General features: G+C 39.6%; 1 protein-coding gene across 1 annotated transcript in view; it reads right to left on the bottom strand.

The window, feature by feature from the left end:
* SHQ1 (SHQ1, H/ACA ribonucleoprotein assembly factor) overlaps window positions 1-13,995 on the bottom strand; it is a 95,558-nt gene extending 81,563 nt beyond the window's left edge. The window contains exons 1-4 of the mRNA XM_043443121.1: window positions 13,732-13,995; window positions 10,141-10,205; window positions 7,165-7,287; window positions 6,032-6,192 (exon numbers count right to left, since the gene is read on the bottom strand). Coding sequence (XP_043299056.1) covers window positions 6,032-6,192; window positions 7,165-7,287; window positions 10,141-10,205; window positions 13,732-13,874 — 492 coding nt within the window. The 5' untranslated portion in view covers window positions 13,875-13,995. The remainder of the gene's footprint in view (window positions 1-6,031; window positions 6,193-7,164; window positions 7,288-10,140; window positions 10,206-13,731) is intronic.
* Window positions 13,996-22,734: the final 8,739 nt, after the last annotated feature.

Consider the following 22,734-nt stretch of genomic DNA (forward strand, 5'->3'; position numbering starts at 1 on the left):
AGGCAAAAGGAGAAAAGGGTGGCAGAGGATGAGATGGTTAGGTAGTATCACTGAGTCAACGGACATGAAATCTGAGCACACTCCAGAAGATAGTAAAGGACAGGGAAGTCTGGCCTGCGGCAGTCCATGGGGTCGCAGAGAGTCAAACACAACTTAGCGACTGAACAACAAAACATCACCAACATTTAATGTAAGCACATCCTAGTAAAACGAAGGGGCCCAGGGGCCCTTTCATTTTTGGAAGTCACATCCAGAATATCTGAATACTTCAGAGCACAAACATTCTGGGGAAAAAACAGATCCTCAAACTTGGAAAAATCTACATTCCAAGAGTTCTTTTACAATTTACTTTTGGGAGGCTCAGAATGAATTTTCCTAAAGATACATGATTATAAATCATAGTTAGATTCTCTGGGCAGCCCAGAAATGTACTCAATTCAAAATAAACTGGAGACAGAGCACTCGCAATACAGAGTTCAGAAGCGTGCAGGCAAGGCTTCCAGGGGAAAACTTTCAGAGTTCTAGTTTCATCTGTCAGAAATCTCTCTCCCCTGAGCAGGACAACCTGGACTCTTCCTCACTCCTCTGCTTCCTCACCTGCCCGAAATCACCTCCTCAACCTCAGAGACAGGAGGGGCAGTGAGACAGGCCTTGGGCAGCGCCGGAGGGGCGGGGAGGTGTGAAACGGGAACAAACTAAAAAGTGAAGTTAGCTCGGAGCAGTGAAATCTAAGGCATCTGTCAAACAAGAGAAAGGAAGACAAGACGATGAGAAATGACACAGAGCAACAGGGCGAAAATGATTCTTGTTATTGTTTTGTTTTGAAAGTACTGCTAAGGTCAGCACTGGGAGAGCTGTCTAAAGATGGGCAGTGCCAAGAAAAGGTCATGTGGGATCTAAACAAGGCTAATGTGAGCTTCAGCAGAGTGAAGCAGAGACTCTCCAGAGAGAAAATGAAGAACTGTGTGCCCATTAGGCCAGTAGGTCTCCTGGAAACAGCAGCTTCAGGTCCCCAGTGTAGCTGAGAGAAGGAAAGGGCCGGCAGGCCAGCATCCTGCAGCTTCTGGCAGCAGTGGTCCCGGGAGCCTGCTGGGGGAGTCCAGAGACTAGGATTGTTGCTGCTGGCAGCCACTGACGCCAGGAGCCTGGTCAGAAGCCCTGACTTGGAACTGCCAGGGCAGTTTTCCAAAGGCGCCCTGCGGCTGGCAGAAATTTCAGAGAGGAAAGAGAGAGAGAGTGTGTGTGTGTGAGCGTGTACACATGTGTATGGGGGCAGTTTTCCAAAGGCACCCTGTGGCTGGCAGAAATTTCAGAAAGGAAAGAGTGGGCGGGGGGGTGGCGGTGTGGGTGAGCATGCACACATGTGTATGGGGGCAGGGTGGCGACAGAGAATTTGTTTCAGCAAAAATAATTTTATTTCCTTCTCAGTATCAGTATAAAATACAGAACTTCACAAGCAAACCCTGTGCAAATGGCTGGTGGGAAATAAATATGAAAGACTATACACTATCCCCCAGTAAAGGGTTAAATAATTCAATTCAGACAAGATATCTGGGTACTGGAATTATGGATGATGTTTTACTTTCTTTCTTACATTGTATCTTTATAATGAATATATATTGCTTTTATCATCAGAGAAAAATGAAGCTGTATTTCATTTATTGGAGGGTGGGTGGGAAGAGACTATAAAAATGCTAATAAAACATGAGTCAACAAAACTTTATGGATATTTTCTCATCCAAAGGCAGAACCAGAGGAACTGTAAATGGTGGTTTCTTAAACACATCATGTAAAACAGAAAATATGTTCTCAAAGTTCTTATTTATGCAATAATGGTCTCAGTTTCCTCTGGCTCGTTTACTAGTAGAAAAAGATCTTGGGGATGACGTGGGGTGGAGATAAACTAAGAGTTTGGTACTGACATACACACTACCACATGTAAAACATAGATAATCAACAAGGGCCTACTGTAGAGCATAGGGAATTATAGTCAACATTTTCTAATAACCTATAAGGAAAAGCATCTGAAATATACATGTATATACACACATATATGTGTGTATGCATGTATAACTGAATCACTTTGCTGTACACCTCCTGAAACTAACACAATATCATAAATCAACTATACTTCAATTTAAAAAATTAAAAAATAAAATTTCTAAAAATAAAAAGAATTTTTTTACAATCCATAAAAAAGGTCTTACATGTTAATCTCACATAATTGCTCAGTTTTTAATTGCATGATATGAATGCCACAAACAGAACAGTTATAAATGCAATCGAACTCTGCAAGTAATACCAGTTACGTAAGATTCCTGTGGCGCGATCACAGAAAACACATGTACCTTAATACCCCGAAGACAGCATCCTTTAATTACTGGCATCTTGATTCACACATGATTTTCAAAAGTTCTGATATTTCCACACTTTCATGAAGGACACCGCCGACCTCACATTTAATCCACATGAGAAAACACAATATTCTTTAAAGACTATACATTGGTTTGTCCAGTGGTAGAATAAGCACATACAATAGTGACGAGGCCACAAAAGAATGATGACGTGCAGCCCAGCCCAGTGCCTCTCAGGGACACACACAGCAGCTGCTAGCTGTCACTGAGGTCCATGGTCTACCCAAGTTCCCCAGAGAGAGCTGAGCTTCAGGATTCACTCTTAAGAGTTTAGAAAAGTAATGGTGCACACACAATCCATGTGTTACTTAATCCCCTCTTGGGGCAATACACCGTATTTTAAATTCATTGCTATTTCTATAGCAAAATCTTTGAATATGCACACTGAGTGGGATTTTTTTTTTCTTGTGTTTTTTTTTCCATTTATTTTTATTAGTTGGAGGCTAATTACTTTACAGTATTGTAGTGGTTTTTGTCATACATTGACATGAATCAGCCATGGATTTACATGTATTCCCCATCCCGATCCCCCCTCCCACCTCCCTCTCCACCCAGTTCCTCTGGGTCTGCCCAGTGCACCAGGCCCGAGCACTTGTCTCATGCATCCAGCCTGGGCTGGCGATCTGTTTCACCCTAGATAATATACATGCTTCGATGCTATTCTCTCAAAACATCCCACCCTCACCTTCTCCCATAGAGTCCAAAAGTCTGTTCTGTACATCTGTGTCTCTTTTTCTGTTTTGCATATAGGGTTATCGTTACCATCTTTCTAAATTCCATATATATGCATTAGTATACTATATTGGTCTTTATCTTTCTGGCTTACTTCACTCTGTATAATGGGCTCCAGTTTCATCCATCTCATTAGAACTGATTCAAATGAATTCTTTTTAATGGCTAAGTAATACTCCATTGTGTATATGTACCATAGCTTCCTTATCCATTCGTCTGCTGATGGGCATCTAGGTTGCTTCCATGTATACTATATTGGTCTTTATCTTTCTGGCTTACTTCACTCTGTATAATGGGCTCCAGTTTCATCCATCTCATTAGAACTGATTCAAATGAATTCTTTTTAATGGCTGAGTAATAGTCCATGGTGTATATGTACCATAGCTTCCTTATCCATTCGTCTGCTGATGGGCATCTAGGTTGCTTCCATAGTCCTTAGCTATTATAAACAGTGCTGCAATGAACATTGGGGTGCACATGTCTCTTTCAGATCTGGTTTCCTCGGTGTGTATGCCCAGGAGTGGGATTGCTGGGTCATATGGCAGTTCTAATTCCAGTTTTTTAAGGAATTTCCACACTGTTCTCCATAGCGGCTGTACTAGTTTGCATTCCCACCAAAAGTGTAAGAGGGATTTTTTTTAAAAATTATTGAAAAACTCCTATCAGCTCTGATCAGGTCATGTCATCAAACTCAATATAAAAAACTTTTAGTTTTAGAACTTTTTGTGATCCCTACATTGTACATGTGGGGTTATACACCTGCACTGTTAATAGTATTGCTATTTACATTATCCTTTAGAATGTTCTCAAATGCATTTTGTTTTTCCGTCTGTTGAAGACAAGAGGCATTCAAATTGTTTATAATAGCAAGATTCAGAGGGATGCAGTCAGGAAGAGCTACAGGAGGGCTCCAAAAATGTGAGGATGATTTGCTTGTGTTTTTTTTTTTTAAGCTGGGAGACAGGAATCTAGAGATTCAGGGCATTAGATAAGACATTCAAAGATAAAAAGAATATTGATTAATAACTTTTCTCTTAACTCAACCTAAACTACTAACTTAGTGAACATTTTCAATAGATACAAAGAATTTCTGACCTCCCAGGGACTTGGCCTGGGCTTGCATCATGGCAGTCCTGCATCTTCTCAGCAATGTGGCAGAAACCCCTTGAGAGGATCTTCCCTCTACGGTGGCAATAATGAAGAAACCAAGTTCCTTGGCATCAAACAAGCACTTTCAGACTGAATGTACAATCTGTCCTTAGCCTGCAGGACTTTTCTCTGATTCATTTATAGCTTTAGACAGGTAATCCCAAAAAGATTAACCACAGACTACTCTCTGCCAAACAACTGAGGTCCATTTACTGTAGTTTCGGCTGTAGAAAAAAACTGATTCTATTCTTACTACCTAAGAGATAACCAGGAAATTTGGTGAGGGAGAAAGAATATGGAGAAACCATAACTCAGCAGAAAAACATATAAGGCGTTTGAATGAAGCATCTCATCAGTATTATTTGCTCTTAAGTAAATCCCAATTTTGTTCCCTTTAAGAAGTTTTGAGAGCATTTTAAATTTCTTAAGGGCAGAAGCCTTTCTAGCATGCTAATCTTTTTTTTTTTTCAAGAGTTTTCAAATGTAGCATCTCCGTAAATTTTCTAAACAGCCTTATAAAGTAGGTGAGCAAATTCATCACTGTTTTACAAAGAGGAGACAAAATTTATTTGTAGTCAAATAACTGGCCTGAATTCCAAATTTAAACAGAGGTACAAGTAGGACCAAAACATAGATCTTTTACCTTTCCTTAGCAGACTCAAATATGTCTTACTATAATAAACCACATACTAAGCAGGTTTAGCATCCTCTACCCAGAAGGGATGAAGTTAAAATAAAAAACTGTTTCATCACATGCTTCTTTCATTTAAAAAAAAATTAAGGGGACTCCCTGGCAGTCCAGTGGTTAGGGCTCTGCACTCTTACCGCTAAGGGCTGGGGCTCTATTCCAGTCAGAGGGAAAAAAAAAGAAAGAAATGAGCTATCAAGTCATGAAAAGACATGAAGGAAACTTAAACACATATTATTAAAAAAGAAGCCAATCTGAAAAGGCTACATGTTTACATGTTGCATGGTTCCAATTATGTGACATTCTATTAAAAAAAAGAAAAAAAGTAAAACTAGACCAAAAAGTTCAATAAGTAAATAAATAAAAATTTTTTAAAGACACCAACTATATTGCTTTCTATAATACAACTAAAGTAGAAAGTAATCCAAAATCTCCATTTCATTCATGAAATAGAATTTCCTACATTGTCTGAGGAAGAGAAAGAGTGATGTTATTCCTTTTTTAGCCTAACCAACCAAAGAGCAGATTTTAACAAAAGATTCCATTCAAACGCCACAAAGAGTAAATACAGAAAAGTGCCTACAGTACACTAAAAACTAAACAATTTGATCAAAAGACGGAAACCCCTTCTCACCAGGAATATTCTGCCTCATTTACATATAAAACAGAAGAGACATCAAGCCAGAAGTAAACAATTTCCATTTTTTAGAAGTATAAGACATAAAACTTTTCAGGAAGTATGAGGAGAGAGGGGTTCTGTTCTGTACTTTGGAAACTTCATGTCTAAAATAACAACTGCAGTGGAGAAAGAAGAAAGTACCAGGACATCTTTCATGTGTAAGCACAAGAGACTGGGCAACACAAACAGTGACACGGAAGGAAGGGAATGTCTGTGTAACGATCACATACGAGGAGCTGCGGTTTGCGCTCTAAATACAACACCTCCTACAATCTTCACAAAAAACCTCCAGGTATGAGCAGAACTGAAATTAAACTAGGCAAATGGTCAAACCCTTGGTATACACCAAGGTCTTTTAGAAAAACATACCTGCAACCGCTGAAACACTCCTGAGCGTAAGTTTCCAAACCCGTAGCGGCAGTTCGGATTCAAGGCACTTTCTGGTACCTCTTCATAGGGGGACTGTTCAATTTCCCAATCAAACTCATCATCATCATCTTCCACTCCTTCCTCAGAAACCTCAGACGCACCTAAATATGTAAAGTACTAGTTCATTAAAGCACTAGATTTCCTAGGTACAACTTGAGGAAGAAAAAGTATAGGGAAAAAGTGTCTGCCCATGCACCCCAAAAGAATAATCCTGCTATTCTTTTTTTTTTTTAATATGTTAATGTATCATACTAGGTTCATGCTGGGTATACTACATAATAATTTGATGTTGGCAAACATACAAAATGATCATCAACTGTCCCCATATAAAGTAATTACAGTACTATTGACCTTATTCCTTATGCTATATATTACGTCCCTGTGGTTTCCTTATTATAAAACTGAAGGTTTGTATGTCTTAATCCCATTCACCTATTTTGCCCAGCCTTCACCTCACTATTCTTACTAGACAAAAAAAAAAAAAGGATCCAAGCCAAAGTTCCATCTATGGTAGGATATATAAATAATAACATGATAAAAACAAACAGACCTCAGCTATACATGGATAAATCTCACAAAAATGTTACGTGAAAAAAGCTAGACAACAAAGATCATTTACTGTATGGATTATATATATATTGATCCAATTCAAAAACAAGCAACACTGAAGGTAGTGGTTACCTTGGAGAGTCAGGACTGAGAAATAACCAGGGTAAGATTCCAGGATGTGGGAGATGTTCCACTTCTTTGACCTGGGTGGTGTCTGCTTTCTGCTTACACTGAATTGTAGGCTTCTGATTTTAGCTCGAGGCCAATATTTTGCCAAACACAGAGATGCTGCGACAATTGGTCCCAAAAAATGACTGACCTACTGGTTTAACAGAGTTGTTTATGTCTTAAATTAAATGTCAACAAATGAACTATTTTCATATGGTGCTACATGATCTCCTCATCTTGTCATCTGAAGTATTTTCTCCTATTTCCTATGTGCTATATATCCCTTTTACCTGAGAAACACACAGCACTCCAAATATTCATTTACCTGCATTTCCTCCCAAATGCAATAAACATACCTATCTCTTCCACAAGTGGTTTTGCAGTCCTGGATTTTCTTGGTGCCAGCAGAGCAGTTAACATGTTCAGCCCTTCAAAATGTTGGCCAGGAGTTTCTTTGGGCAACCGAATGGTAAAAATTCCTTAAAGATAAATGGGTTCTATGCTTAGCTAAATTAAAATACTCAAACACTTCAAAAACATACCTAAGAAATAGACATCTCAGAATTATAATTTTATTTCATAGAGCTCCAAAATTATGCCCTTATTACATAGTTAGTTAATAAAAATCAAGACAGGAAAAGGCTCAAACAAGGTTTTTCAGAACCACTGATTCAGCTGTCCCCTCAGAAATTAATCTGTTAAAGCTGCAAAATGCTTAATCTTACCCAATATCACATTCACCTACAGATAACATTAAAAGTTCAGGTCAAAAACACAATGGCCTGAGAAGGCAATAGGTTAAAGTCAACTGTAACTACTCATAAGATTTATTTCTAGCCTGGGGGGAGGTGGTGAAATCAAGATATCTAGTTCTATGAAGAACAACAAACTGTGGAAAATTCTTGAAGAGATAGGAATACCAGACCACCTAACCTGCCTCTTGAGAAACCTGTATGCAGGTCAAGAAACAACAGTTAGAACTGGACATGGAACAATGGACTGGTTCCAAATAGGGAAAGGAGTATGTCAAGGCTGTATATCGTCACCCTGCTTATTTAACTTACATGCAGAGTACATCATGAGAAACACTGGGCTGGAAGAAGCACAAGCTGGAATCAAGATTGCCGGGAGAAATAACAATAACCTCAGATATGCAGATGACACCACCCTTATGGCAGAAAGCAAAGAACTAAAGAGCCTCTTGATGAAAGTGAAAGAGGACAGTGAAAAAGTTGGCTTAAAGCTCAACATTCAGAAAACTAAGATCATGGCTCCTGGTCTCATCACTTCACGGGAAATAGATGGGGAAACAGTGAAAACAGTGACAGACTTTACTTTTTTGGGCTCCAAAATCACTGCAGATGGTGACTGCAGCCATGAAATTAAAAGGCACTTACTCCTTGGAAGAAAAGTTAATGACCAACCTAGACAGCATATTGAAAAGCAGAGACAGGCTTCCCTGGTGGCTCAGATGGTAAAGCGTCTGCTCGCAATGCGGGAGACCTGGGTTCGATCCCTGGGTTGGGAAGATCCTCTGGAGAAGGAAATGGCAACCCACTCCAGTACTTTTGCTTGGAAAATTCCATGGATGGAGGAGCCTGGTAGGCTCCAGTCCAAGGGTCGCTAAGAGTCGGAAAAGCAGAGACATTACTTTGTCAACAAAGGTCCGTCTAGTCAAAGCTATGGTTTTTGCAGTAGTCATGTATGGATGTGAGAGTTGGACTATAAAGAAAGCTGAGTACTGAAGAATTGATGCTTTTGAGCTGTGGTGTTGGAGAAGACTCTTGCGAGTCCCTTGTACTGCAAGGAGACCCAACCAGTCCATCCTAAAGGAAATCGGTCCTGAATACTCATCAGAAGGACTGATGCTGAAGCTGAAACTTCAATAGTTTGGCCATGTGATGCAAAGAAATGACTCATTTGAAAAGACCCTGATGCTGGGAGGGATTGGGGTCAGGAGGAGAAGGGTACGACAGAGGATGAGATGGTTGGATGGCATCACTGACTCAATGGACATAAGTTTGAGTAAACTCCGGGAGTTGGTGATGGACACGGAGGCCTGGTGTGCTGCAGTCTATGGGGTCACAAAGAGTCAGACACGACTGAGCAACTGAACTGAACTGAATCCAATGAAGAATAGCAGCCATTTCAAATATACACAAAATCTTGAATAAGGCAATGATGGCTTGATAAAGTTCTTTGATATCTCAAGAGATATGTCCCTAAAGCTTGTCTAATGCAGACCCAAATTCCATCTATGTACTTCTTTTTTTTCCTTGACAGGGTTTATCACCTTCATCTAGGCTCCCCTATGAACAGATTACATTATTTACTACTCTTACATTTTAAAACATTTTACCTCTTTCAGTGCACTTAGCCATATTCTAATATATCAAACACAACTAAACCCAAATATTTCCACATATATAACCTTCCTAAACCCCCATTTACTTTCAAGATTTAATAACTATGCTTCATTATGCAGCTTATCTGCAATTAAAAGCAATTTACTACCTAGGAAGGCAGTTTCATTGCACTTCATCACATCAGTTATACTGTGTTTTGGGTTAGAACTTGTTCATTTAACTCTTTCATTCCATCTTTCCTCCATTATCCTAGTTCATTAAGGTCAATATTCACTGAATAAATCACACAACAGTACACAAGGTATTCTTATTCCAGATGCAGTGACAAAGGAAAATCCAGTGACTTCTACAGAAGCAAAATAAATGGTTTCAAGATGAGCTGAAATGAAGGGCTTATCAATTAAGAGAGGAAAATTGAATCAGTCCACGTAAATTATATTTTAAGATTGAAAATAGTAATGGAAAAAAAGAATATATGTATATCTGAATCACTTTGCTGTATATCTGAAACTAGCAACACTGTAAATCAATTATACTTAAACAAAAAACAAATTTTTAAAATTCTAAAAAGAAAACTGTCTTAGAAACATTTGACTCACAGCTTACAAAAATCATCCACTTCTTTTCTAACCAGTCACCTCCCACAATCTAACTTTAACTTTTAAACACTTACTAAATGTAGGGAGAATTAGGAAATAAAACTTTCAGAAAACAGAGCCAGAGTATTTAACTAATTAAACTTTAAAGAACAATGTGAAGTATAATTTAGAGGGCTGGGGAAACTGTGACTGTTAAGAAATCCATCAATAACAGGCACTGGACATTACGAAACAATAAAGAGTGACAGGGACAGATGGCACTTGCCATACACCTAAAGGTCGCCATAGTGCATGAGATTATTATGGAGCTACACCAACATGAAGAATTCAAAGGAAAAAAACTAACAGAAAATTCCAAGGGCAATACCTTTATCTGCATCATAGGATCCCTGCTCATTTCCATTTTCTACAATTCTTCCAGGAAGGGTTAACCTGCAGATGTAATGAAAGGTCTCATGAAGTCCTTAAATTACAAAGCATCATAAAGCATGATAGTAAGCATCAAGCACTGAAATCTATCAACCATCTAAAAAGATATTCCTCAGCATTTAAATTTTATCAACTAAATAACTTATATTTCTTCCCTAGCTAAGAAAAAAAGAATCAGAGATGACTCACCTTTCTGTTTGAATAGACACTAGTCACTGACAAAACACTTAAAAAGAAAAGCCACAATAGATACTAGCTATCACTATTGTTATAGCACTTTCCCCTCCTAATATAAGTTATTTATATACCTGATGACTGACACAGGATGGGCTCAATAAAAGTATACTAACTGGCTTCCAAAAAGAAAAGAAACAAAACAATGAGAAAGAATAAAGAACCAACAAAACCAATTGTTTATATTGAGTAAATTACTACTTTTTAAAAAAAGGCAGAAAGCAAAAGTGTTTTTGTAAATCTCATTATTACTATATAGGGATTTCCCCTTCTTTCCTGCTAAAGGACATGAACTGATTTCCCTGTTCCCAGTTTTACTCTGGGTCAATCAATGCTCTAACTGAGGCCCCAAAAGAATTTTTCTAAAACAGAAATCTGTCACTTTTCTATTACGAAAGCTTCCATGGCTGCTTGATATTGGCTAGACAATTTAAATTCACCCGTACTATATATGAGGCCAGATCCATTCCACTCCAAACTTAAAATATGAAGCTACTTTCCTCCCACACCCGCCTCCTCCTTGTTACCTATTCTAACACCATCATCATTATCATCATCATCCATCTTGGCAGACCCCAAAAGGTACGGGGCTCTATCCCTACTTACCTTTGATCTTAATGTTTCCTGAAGCTATAATACATTTTTGAAACAAAAGTCCCTTCTAAACCTAGCATAAAAATTCAGTTATGAATAAATTTGTTACACAATGGATACAAATAAGAACGTTACCTTCAGAGTCTAAATTAAGTCCATTTGTAGACTTAATTCCAAGTTACGCCATTTACTAGCTCTGTAACTTTCTTTGTACCACAAGCTAATTAACTTCAAAGTTAATATTCCTCATTTATAAAAAGTGAAAAATAATAGACTCTATCTGAGGGTTACTGTGAGAAAGAAAGGATAATACAAAAACCTTAGTGGCTAGTACAATAGGCAAGCATTCAGAAAATGTAAACTATTATTATCATCACTCTTCTCCTAAACTCTCTGTAAGTACAGAGTTAAATTCTTAATGCATGATGGCGAAACAGTATTTGCTAACAGATCTGCCTTCCCTGCTAGACACTCAGTTCCTCAAGCAGAGGGGTGAGGTTTTATTCATCTCTGGTATACTGTAGCAAACTGCATTTCCAAAGATGACCTATCTCACATCATTCCTCCCAATAAGGCAATCTATGTCCCCTCCCCTTAAAACTGAGTGGGCTTCTAGAATTGTTTTACCCAAAACAAAACAATACAGCAGAAGTGACACTGTGATTTCTGAAGTTAGGTTATAAAAGATGATATGGATTCTGCCTTGCTCCCGGAAATATTTACTCTTAAAAATTTCAGCTGTCATGGTAGGGATGCAACTCCCTGCAGGAATCACAAGGGAGACCACACAGGGAGGTCCTTAGACCACATGAAAAGAGATTCCCTCCTTCACCTACCCTATAAGTCCCCAGCTGCTTTAGCCCTTCCTGTCCTAGGTCCAGCCACACGTGACTAAATTAAAGACCTTAGGCCAGAACAGCTCAGCCAAGCTCTTACCAAATTCCTAAGGCACAAAAACCAACAGAGGGAGTTAAAGGATTGTTATTTTTATACAGTTAGGTTTGACTAGTTATTGGCAGCAGATAATTGCAACAATGTGCCCCCTTAATAAATAATAATACCTACCATTTATTGAATATGTAGTTAATTATCAGGCACAGTAATAAGGATTATACATGCATTATCTCAAACCTCACATCAACTCTTTAAAACCACTAATATTTGTCCCACTTAACAGACTAGGAAACTTACTGAGACTGAATAACTTGCCAAAAGTCACAGAACTATAAGTGTGCTGAGACCCACATGTGCCCAACCCCCAAGCCTCTGCTACCCAAGGAATGGATAAATTTGTATAAAAAGTACTCTATAAACTGCTTCACATGTAGCTGCTTACTGGCTCTTCACCAAACCTCCCAAACTTAATTAAGCAAGTGATTTTTATTTTGAAATATTTCTTTCACTGTAATTACTTAATTTTATCATCCTATCTCATTTAAGATCTTTTCTCTGAGCCTCTGAGCCCTTATCTGCAACATGAGTATATAACAAAACCTACTTTGTAAGACTGTCCTAAAATCAAGTGAGTCACATAAAGCACTAACCAGGAGTAAAATGCCAATAAATGTTTGCTAACATCATCATCATCTTCTTCCCATTCTTCATGTTTTGGCTTTAATATCACCTCTTCAAACAGGCTTTCCCTGGTCGCTTTGTATAAATCCAGACACTCTTTTATACAACATATTCAAGTACGTGGATTAAGTTAAGGCCAAAGGGATACCTGAGCAAAACAGGTTCAGGCCAAGTACTTAATAGCTTAACTCAAGAAGAAGGTCTGCACTGGAAATGAACTTGGGCAGGAAGGGTAGGCTGGAACCACACTTGAATGAGAAAGACGAGCAGATTGGATTTTCACTCGGTAGAAAGGAGAAAAGAATGTGTTGACAATGTTGAGAAAGAATAATATGGCAGTGTCTTCTAAAATGTTTTCTAAATAATGATGCCTATCTCCAAGGATCGCTGTCCAGGTTAAATGAGATAATGCACACAAGCACTTAACCCTTCACTTAAACGCACTGCTTGCCCACCACACAGAGGGGGAGAAGAAGTCAGCTGTTACCACTGATGTTACGGTTCTGCAGGAAGAAAAATGCAAACAAACAAGAACTGAAGGTCCCTCCCTGAAGCTTGCGGGATGACAACGACAATGAAGGGGTAAAATCAAACAGAGAAGAACCAAACAACGAAGAGGTGAAGGAGACTTTGGCATCAGCGGGACCAAGAAAGGAGAAAATTTCAGGGAATAGAAAGCGTCAGCCAGGAGGTCGGGGAACAGGACGCGGACCGAAAAAGTCAAACCGATAGGTCAGTAGGGAAGGCAGCATGAGCCGTCTTGGGACAAGGAGGACTAACGCAGAGCGAAAAGAAAACAGGAAAAGGGACAAGAACTAGGGCGACAGGACAAAAACTGGAAAAGCGATTATGGTCCCAAACTCTGCGTTCTAAAGTGGCTCCGGAATCTCTTCCAGGCGGGGATGTAAGACGATGTAAGAACCAATAAGCTTCTGCAGCATTCAGAGCGCACGCCTGAAAGAGTTCGCTTCCTCGGCACCTGCTGCTGGAACCTCGGAATAAGGCAGTGGCGATGCCGAAAAGTCCTCCTTCGTTCTTTCATCCTCCCTCGATAAGCAGTTATCTAATGAATGAATAAATAATCCCCAAAACATGCCCTTCCCAGGGCCAAACACCCGGAACTCGCCTGAGAAAGTACGGCTTGGCGTAGAATTTGAAATCGACCCCCTCGAAATAGACATCGAACTCAGAGACCCGGGCGTAAGGCACGCGGATGGCGACAGTCAGGAAGTCGGGGTCCTGGCTAAGATCGAACGCCGGGGTCAGCATCACCACGCCAAACTCGGGCGCCCAAGTCGATCACTCACTCTCGCAGCCGCCGCGGGCCTGCCACTGAAACTCTCCAAGAAGTCCCCACGCGCTGGTACCCGCTGTTAGACACGGGGCTTCCGGCTCTAGGCGGAAGTGCGCGTGCGTGCGAGAGGAAATCCCGCCTCGCGCCGGTTTCCTTGGAGACGGGACGCTGTGAGTCGAGAAGGGAGCGGAGGAGTGAGGCTTTGTGCGCAGAAATTGAACCCAGGGCATAACTTGCACGAAACCAGGCAAGAATCCATTTTAGAACCACTAAGCTTCTTTGAAGGTTATTAGAGATGATTTTAACAGCATTGGCTTTGCGGGCAGTGAAATCTGCGTTTAAATTCTTTCTTTCCAATACCCAGAAGTACGACTTTGAGAAAGTTACAGAACCCCTCTATGCTTCAGGTTAGAAACCTAGCCTCGTAGAGACGGTGTGAGGATACCATGCATTTGTGCATGTTAAGCTCTAACAAGGTTCCCGGCAAGTTGTCGAGGCTGGGTGTGTTGGAGCAGTCACCTCAGAAACCACAAAAACACCGTTACTGTGGTTTTCCTTAGTTCTCACTTGCTTTGTCAACAACTCCCCTTTCTCCCTCTCCTCCTTCATTCTCTACCGACTTCTATCTCCTCCTTTTTCCCTCCATGCCTCTCCCTCTGTCCGTTTCTGCCACTTTCTATCCTCTTCCTAACTCCTTAATTGAACAGAATTTGGTGGTTTAGTGAACGTCCAGTCCACTCATCTCGTTTAATCTACACCACGAACGCCAAAGAACACGACTCACAAAGGTTAAGCAATATGCCTTACAATCATGCATTTTACAATACCAAAATCCATAACATCTGACTCTTAAACCGTATTAGTGTCTGCAATGACGAATAGCAATGCCTCTGTACTTTCTCCTCTTTCCTTTTCTCACTTTTCTCCTTACACTTATTCGAGGTCCTCTCTTCTGTCGTTTTTCTTTCTCTTCCTTGTACTTCTCCTTTTAATTCTGGTCATACTCTCTCAATGCCTCTCCCACTAGGCTCTCTTCTCCCCTGCATATTCCCTTGGCCTTCCTTCCCTCTCATTTTATTTCCAGTTATTCCACCAGTAACTGGAATAGTCCAAGAAATGTTTTTATTTCCTGATTTTAAATATCAGTGAAAGACAAGTGAAAGTCATCTCCGCAGTCAGCAGATCAGATAACCTAAGAAACCTTTTCAACCTCCAACTTTTTATGAGTCTTGAAAATTAGTTAGGACTCAGCATATCAATAGGAGTAAATAAAATTTAAAATTCAAAATAAAAATCAATCTGGTTAAATCTGGGACTTTTTTGTATTTGTTTATTTTAATTGGAGGCTAGTTACTTTACAGTATTGTGGTGGGTTTTGCCATACACTGACATGAATCAGCCCTGGGTGTGCATGTGTCCCACCATCCTGAACCCCCCACCCACTTCCCTCCCCACCCCATTCCTCTGAGTTGTTCCAGAGCACCAGCGTTGGGTGCCCTGCTTCAGGCATCCAGTTTGCACTGGTCATCTATTTTACATACAGTAATATACATGTTTCAGTACTATTCAATGCCATCATCTCACCCTCACCTTCTCCCACATAGTCCAAAAGTCTGTTCTTTACATCTGTGTCTCTTTTGCTGTCTTGTGTATAGGGTCGTCGTTACCATCTTTCTAAATTCCATATATATGCATTAATATACTGTATTGGTGTTTCTCTTTCTGGCTTACTTCACTCTGTATAATGGACTCCAGTTTCTTCCACTTCATTAGAACTGACTCAAATGTGTTCTTAAATCAGAGTTTTGATAAAGACAAGAGGTTTATGTTAAACAATTTAAAAAGTACTCTGCACATTCATCTGTTCCTTGGGGAGCAGAGGGATTAATTGAATTGAGTACTCACTATGTGCCAGCACTGCACCATATCCTTTATAATGATTTCATTTTTTCATTCTGACAGCTCTGTGAACTAGGGATTACATATCCCCATCGTGTGCACAAGATTACAGTTAGTGCGTGGTTCAATGAGAATGGAAACCCAAGTGAGTCTGATTCCTGAGCTCAAGCTCTAAAATACTATAGAGTTGGCTCCCTCTATACTACCTCCTACCCAGCTTGTTTCACAACGTGAGCACAAGTCTTCCTGCTTTAGACCATATTTAGCCCTACAAATAACAGGTGCTCTGTAATGAAAATGAACTGATGCAAACATGGAATTAATGTAGCCCTCAAAAAAATCCCTTGAGGGGGCCACGGCGCACAGCGGGTCTGCGCGCCGGGTCTCCCAAAAAAAAAAAAAAAAAAATCCCTTGAGATAGGCCTTTGGTTGGCTCATTCCAAATTAGCTTCTCTAAAGAGAACCTTTACATCTGCCATGGGACCTCATTCCTGGAGGTCACAAGCATTAATATTTTTAAATTATTAATGCCAAAGGATTAACTGAGGGTGAAGCTACACCTGATGAAAGTCTATTTGAAAGCACTTTACACAGTAGAGCTACGCACTTCCTGGATGTTTTGCTCTTTGTTTGGCAACACACACAGACAAATTATTGCAGTACAGATAAACAGATCATAAGGTACATTGCTGCTGTTATGTATTTATTTGAAATATATATTGCATTTGCTATATCACAAAATACTGATTGATATATATTATATATAATACAGGGATTTATGACTTTTTCAAGTTTATGACTTCATTTTCAAGTCATAGTTCACTCTTTGGATTTCTAATTAATGGCTAATTACACAAGTGAAAAGTTCATTCTTTTTAAAAACAGAATATTACAGAAAAATTCCCTTGACTGCTGTCTAATTTTGGTTATTTCTCCTGCTCACCAAGGGTAATCTCTCTAGTCACTCTTGCAGAGCTTTTTATATTTCTATATACATTTCTAAGTACCCTGTTACATTATGTCTCTAATGCTTGGGGAGCATTATCACACTATAAATGAAGATCTGCAACACTAGTTTATTGTTTTTCTTGGGTACTTTTTTAGGCATATCAATATTGGTTCAAAGATCCAGTTGAATTCTTATTTCTAGATATAGACAATGCTTGAAAATAAAGACATTATTTCAACATTTCATGTTAACTCTGCTTTGGAGGGAAGAAAACAAACAAGAATGAAAATTTTTGTCTTCTTTGAGCATTCAAAGTGGCTGGGATTTTGTTTGTTTTTCCATTGCTTTAAGCCTTATTTTTGGATGACCTTTCACTATTTTAAAAATAGCTTTTTCCTGTGATCAGTTTGGGGGGCTTCCCAGGTAGCTCAGCTGGTAAGGAATCTGCCTGCAATACAGGAGATGCTAGTTCGATTCCTGGGTCGGGAAGTTCCCCTGGAGAATGGATAGGCTACCCATTCCAGTATTCTTGGGCTTCCCTGATGGCTCAGATGGTAAAGAATCTGCCTGCAATGCAGGAGGCCTGGATTTGACCCCTGGGTTGGGAAGATCCCATGGAGGAGGGCATGGCAACCCACTCCAGTATTCTTGCCTGGAGAATCCCTTGAACAGAGGAACCTTGTGGGCTACAATCCATAGGGTCACAAAGAGTTGGACAAGACCAAAGCATCTTAGCATGCACAAGCATGCATATCTGCCGTCTCTGATTAAATTAAATTAGCCCCTCTTCTAGTCTAATAACTTGTTTGTGATCCACATGGTTCAAAATTAAATGTCATTTTAAAAATATTTTCTAAAAACAATCCCAGTTCCAGCCGTATTACAAAATTCTATTAGAAATCTTTTAATGGTGAAGTCCCCCTTACTTCCAGAAGGTGGCAGGCGCTTAGGCAAGTAAGACAATGTTAATGAAGAACAGAGTTTTAATCTATGTTGGAAATAGCTTCCTGTATAAGCTGTTTATAACTCTAGTTCATTCTCTGAGCCATTTTGGGGAGATGGTGGGATCTTATACAGAACTTGCAAACTACACTTTAACTGCCGTTATTATTTTGGCATACATCTGTTATGACTTTCAGTGTATTCATAAAATTCATTAAAAGTATCTTCCTATTCATAAAAAGTACAGAAATAATTTAAACAAAAATGGTATCATATCTTATTTTTTCATTATTTCCACCCAACATAGCATTATATCTAGTATTTCATTTGACTATTTTTTGGCAAGAATATTTTACAATAATTGTACCTTCCTTTTTTATCACTGTTAGTATTGTTCATTCTTAAGAAGTGAACAAAGTGATGATTTGTTTCAAGATGGGGAAAAAAGTGAAACCAATAGAATCGTAAGCAAAGATCAGAAAACTAGAATAAAAATACGAAAGTTAGAATACAAACTATATAACATTTTGAAGTTTGAAAAACAACTATCCTTCTATACACAGTGGGACTAGATATCTGAAGTTTTGCAATTTTGAGTTATAAACTAATTCTAAGAGGGCTTGGATGAGTTCCTGGATAGCAAGCAAGCAAGTGTTAGCAGCTCAATCATGTCCAACTCTTTGCAAAGCTATGAACTGTAACCCATGAGGCTCCTCTGTTCATGGAATTCCCCAGGCAATAACACTGGAGTAGGTAGCCATTCCTTTCTCTAGGGGATCTTCCCAACCCAGGGATCGAACCTGGGTCTCCCTGCATTACAGGTGGATTCTTTACAATCTGAGCCTCCAGGGAAACCCTGAAATTTGGATTGTAAAAGAGGATTAAGGGATGGGCCTAACAGGGTACATGAGCATGAGTCGGACACTGGTGATGTGTCCAGTGTTTTTTAAACCCTTTTATTGTTAAGCACAACTATTTTTGATCTTTGCACCAGTCCTTCAGCGTATTCAAGTTACAGCTGTTAAAAGAGACCAGTGTCAGCAATAATATAGCACAGTCATGGGTATTTCAGTTAAGACTTAGTCCAATTCCAATTGTATACAAGCTCAATAAAGTTCTGGAAAAAACCTAAAAGAGTTACAGCTGATCCTAGGGTGTTTTTTGTTTTGTTTTGACATTTTTGTGCAGGGTTTAGCTAAGGGCTTAGCAACATACATTCCAAGATGCTAGTCCCATTCCATTTGATGAAATACAGGCCAGGCGGGAAATGCTAACCAAATTGCACTTTGAGCTTCCTTTATTGTTTTCTGTCATATATATAAAAGACATCTACAGAAGGTACTGTTTCGATGCCCTGCCCAGGTGTTCTTTATGGACCCAGGAAGCCCATCTGTAACTGGCCACAAACATTTGGGATGACCTCTTCTCCAAAGACTTTCCTTAGTTCAGGGTTTCTCCCGCTCAGGTATTTGGGGCCAACTAATTCTTTGTTGTGGGGAGCCCGCCTGCATATTGTGAGATGTTTAGCAGCACCCCTGACCTCTTATTTCTCAATTCCAATACCAACCCTGCTATTGTGACAACCACAAATATCTCCAGACTTTGCCAAATGTCTCTTAGGAGACCAAATAGCCCATAGTTGAGAATGACTGCCCTAGACTGATGGAAGACTCTCAAAAGTAACTATGCCGCCGCCAGCACCTACCCCGGGTCCACAACCATGAGGATTATTATGGGGTACAGAAAACTGCCTTCAAGGGCAGATGACTCCATTGTGGCTTACACTCCAGAATTCTTAAGGTCAAGTTTTCTCTGAGCCCACATCTTTGCTCAGCTTCTCCCCTTTCCCTTTCCTTCACTTCCTTCCTTACAGATTTCTCCTGAGTAATACCCTCACAGTGAGTCACATGCATCGGAATCTCTGTCTCAGGCTCTAGTTCTAGGGGCTAGGTCGAGGGTACCTGACCTATGTACACAGCCTGAGGAACCCCTTACCATTCCTTACAGTCCTTCAAAACTGCTGGAGAAAAGTTATCTACAGTATCTACAGAGAATACATAATACAACTTTTTATGTTACTCTTGTTAAAGTTCTTATAATCCAACTATCCTTAACAGAACTAATCTTTTCCTTAATTCACAGAGAACATGTTTTTAGTCCTTCATGCAGAAATAATTTAAATGTACCTCTTTTGGCATCAAAGATTATGATGGGATTGTAAATTAGTACAACCACCTTGGACAAGAATCCCTTGGAGAGCAAGGAGATCCAACCAGTCCATTTTAAAGGAAATCAGTCCTGAATAGTCATTGGAAGGACTGATGCTGAAGCTGAAACTCCAATACTTTGGCCACCTGATGCAAAGAGCTGACTCATTTGAAAAGACCCTGATGCTGGGAAAGATTGAAGGCGGGAGGAGAAGGGGACGACAGAGGATGAGGTGGTTGGATGGCATCACTGACTCTATGGACATGAACTTGAGTAAACTCCGGGAGTTGGTGATGGACAGGGAGGCCTGGCGTGCCACACTCCATGGGGTTGCAAAGAGTCAGACACGACTGAGCAACTGAACTGAATTGAACCTTAAAAAATTGTTTTGCAGTATTACTGGAACTAAACATATATATGCCCTAGCACCCTACAATTCCCCTCTTTGATACATAACAGAAATGAGTGGTAATTGTCCATTAAGAGACAGGCACAGGAAAGTTCAGAGATGTATTATCCATTACACGCTACACTAGATACAATTCAAGTGCCCATCAAGAGTAGAATAGACAAATTGTGGTATACTTACTCAATATTGCTAAGCAGAAATAAGAAAGAATGGACTACAGCTATACACAACATGTAGAATCACATTGGCATGTTAAGTTAAAAAGACCAGATCCAAAAGAAGATGGATCTTTTGTATTGTTGTTGTTTCATCACTGAGTTATGTCTAACTCTTTTGAGATCCCATGGACTGTAACCTGCCAGGCTTCTCTGTCCATGGGATTTCCCAGGCAAGAATACCAGAGTGGGTTTCCATTTCCTTTTCCAAGGGATCACCTCCACCCAGGGATCAAACGTGCATCTCCTACATTGGCAGGTAGATTCTTTACCACTGACCTACAGCAAAAGGATAAAATAATGCCATTTGCAACAACATGAATGGGTCTAGGGATTTTCATACTAAGTCGATAAAGACAAATATGTGGCATCACTTATATGTGGAAACTAAAAAATAATGATATAAATGAACTTATTTACAAAACAGAAATAGACTCACAGGCATAGAAAACAAACAGGGTTACTGAAAAGTAAAAGAAGGGGGATAAATTAGGAGTTTGGAACTAATGGATACATACTAGTATGTATAAAATAGACAAACAGCAAGGATCTACTGTAGAGCAATTATATTCAATATCTTGTACTAATCTAAAATGGAAACAAATCTGAAAAAAGAACAAATATACATGAACCACTTTGCTATACACCTGAAACTACCACAGTACTGTAAATCAACAAAATTTCAATTTTTTTAAATGGTGAAAAGTTTAAAAAATCCAAGAAATAGATACCTACTGCCTTTTTAAGTAATAAAATCACTCAGATAAGAGAGTTATTAAAGAACATTTATATGTCAGGGGGAAAAGGATCAAAAGAGTTCATACTAGATGTTTCTGTTTATATGAAGTTCAAAACAGGCAAAACTTAATCCATGGTCATAGATGTGAGAACAGTGATTACTTTGGTGGGGATGGTTACTGACTGGGAGGAGGTGTGAGAAAGCCTGCTGGGTGCTGAATATTTAATCTATATCTTGATTTGGGTGGGAATTACGTGGATATATACATATGTGAAATTCATAGAGCCATACACATATATAAGCTTGGGCAACTTACTGTATGAAATTCATTAATATATAATAAAAGGAATCCTGTGCATGACTAGGAGACGATCAGAAGAGCTGACTCCCCCCTGGATGCTGGGAATAGAGACTGCTGATGGTTCACAGTCGTCCTTCACAGGGCATTGTCCTTGACGGCAGAGTAGTGCCTCGCCCAAAGTTACCCACTTCCACGAGGCTAACGCAGGACACAAAGGTCCTGGGTTCCCGACCTCAGATGGGACACCTAACTCTGAAAGCCACCCCGGCTCCAAGGCTCCCTGCAGAATTGGCAGAGGCCTCGGTTGCTGTGGCACTGTGGGGCTCTGTCCCTCTTTCTCTTTACAGGCGTGTCTCCAAAGAGCATCCCCTCCAAAAGCATCCTCACTCAGTGGTCCTTCTTCGAGTCTGTTCCCAGGAGCCCCAGTATAAGATGCCGTTTGTGCTACAGGTCAACTCTTCCAAATAGACTGGAATGCCCGCTTTACTTTCAATATCAACATTCTTAAAATTAACTCAACAGCCTCCTTGATTTTTCTGCAGTGTCATTTCCTGGTGTTCCTTCACCCAGGGGTCTGGAAGCCATGAATTTGCCAATATTTTTTAAAAACTGTTGCCAAGACTCTCTTTCTTCCTGAATGCCTTTTGATTATTGCAGTCACTCAGAAGAAAACCAACCTTCTGAAGAAAACACTAAGCTAAACTATGAGCTCTAAGGAGGAGGAAAATAGGTCCCCTGCAATTTGAAACAATTTCTGTTGATTATGTCTATTGTAAATTCATTATAAGTACTTCTCTATGAAGTTGATATAAGTATTTCTCTGTAAAGTTGAAATAGCATAACTGGATAATTTTATGTTATTTTCCCAGGGGAGTTCATGTTAGTTATCTTTTCCCTAAATAAAAGTACATCCTTTTCAACCAGAGACCATGGCATTCGGAATGTAGGTTGTAATTATGTCATTGTCAATGGTGCATAATCAAGACATAGCCTTGAAACCTTCTCCCAATCTTCTCCCTTGGCTTTTCTCCATTCTGCACTCCGGTTCTTGAAACATTTCTAAGTGTTCATTCATCCCTCAATTTTTACTTACACTTATTTTTCCTACATTGACATTTTCTTGGCTTCAAAACAATATTCTTCCTCATGGGTTTTGTTTATTTACACTCATTT

This window comes from Cervus canadensis, chromosome 22 (genome assembly GCF_019320065.1).
Source record: "Cervus canadensis isolate Bull #8, Minnesota chromosome 22, ASM1932006v1, whole genome shotgun sequence".
Lineage (NCBI taxonomy): Eukaryota > Metazoa > Chordata > Mammalia > Artiodactyla > Cervidae > Cervus > Cervus canadensis.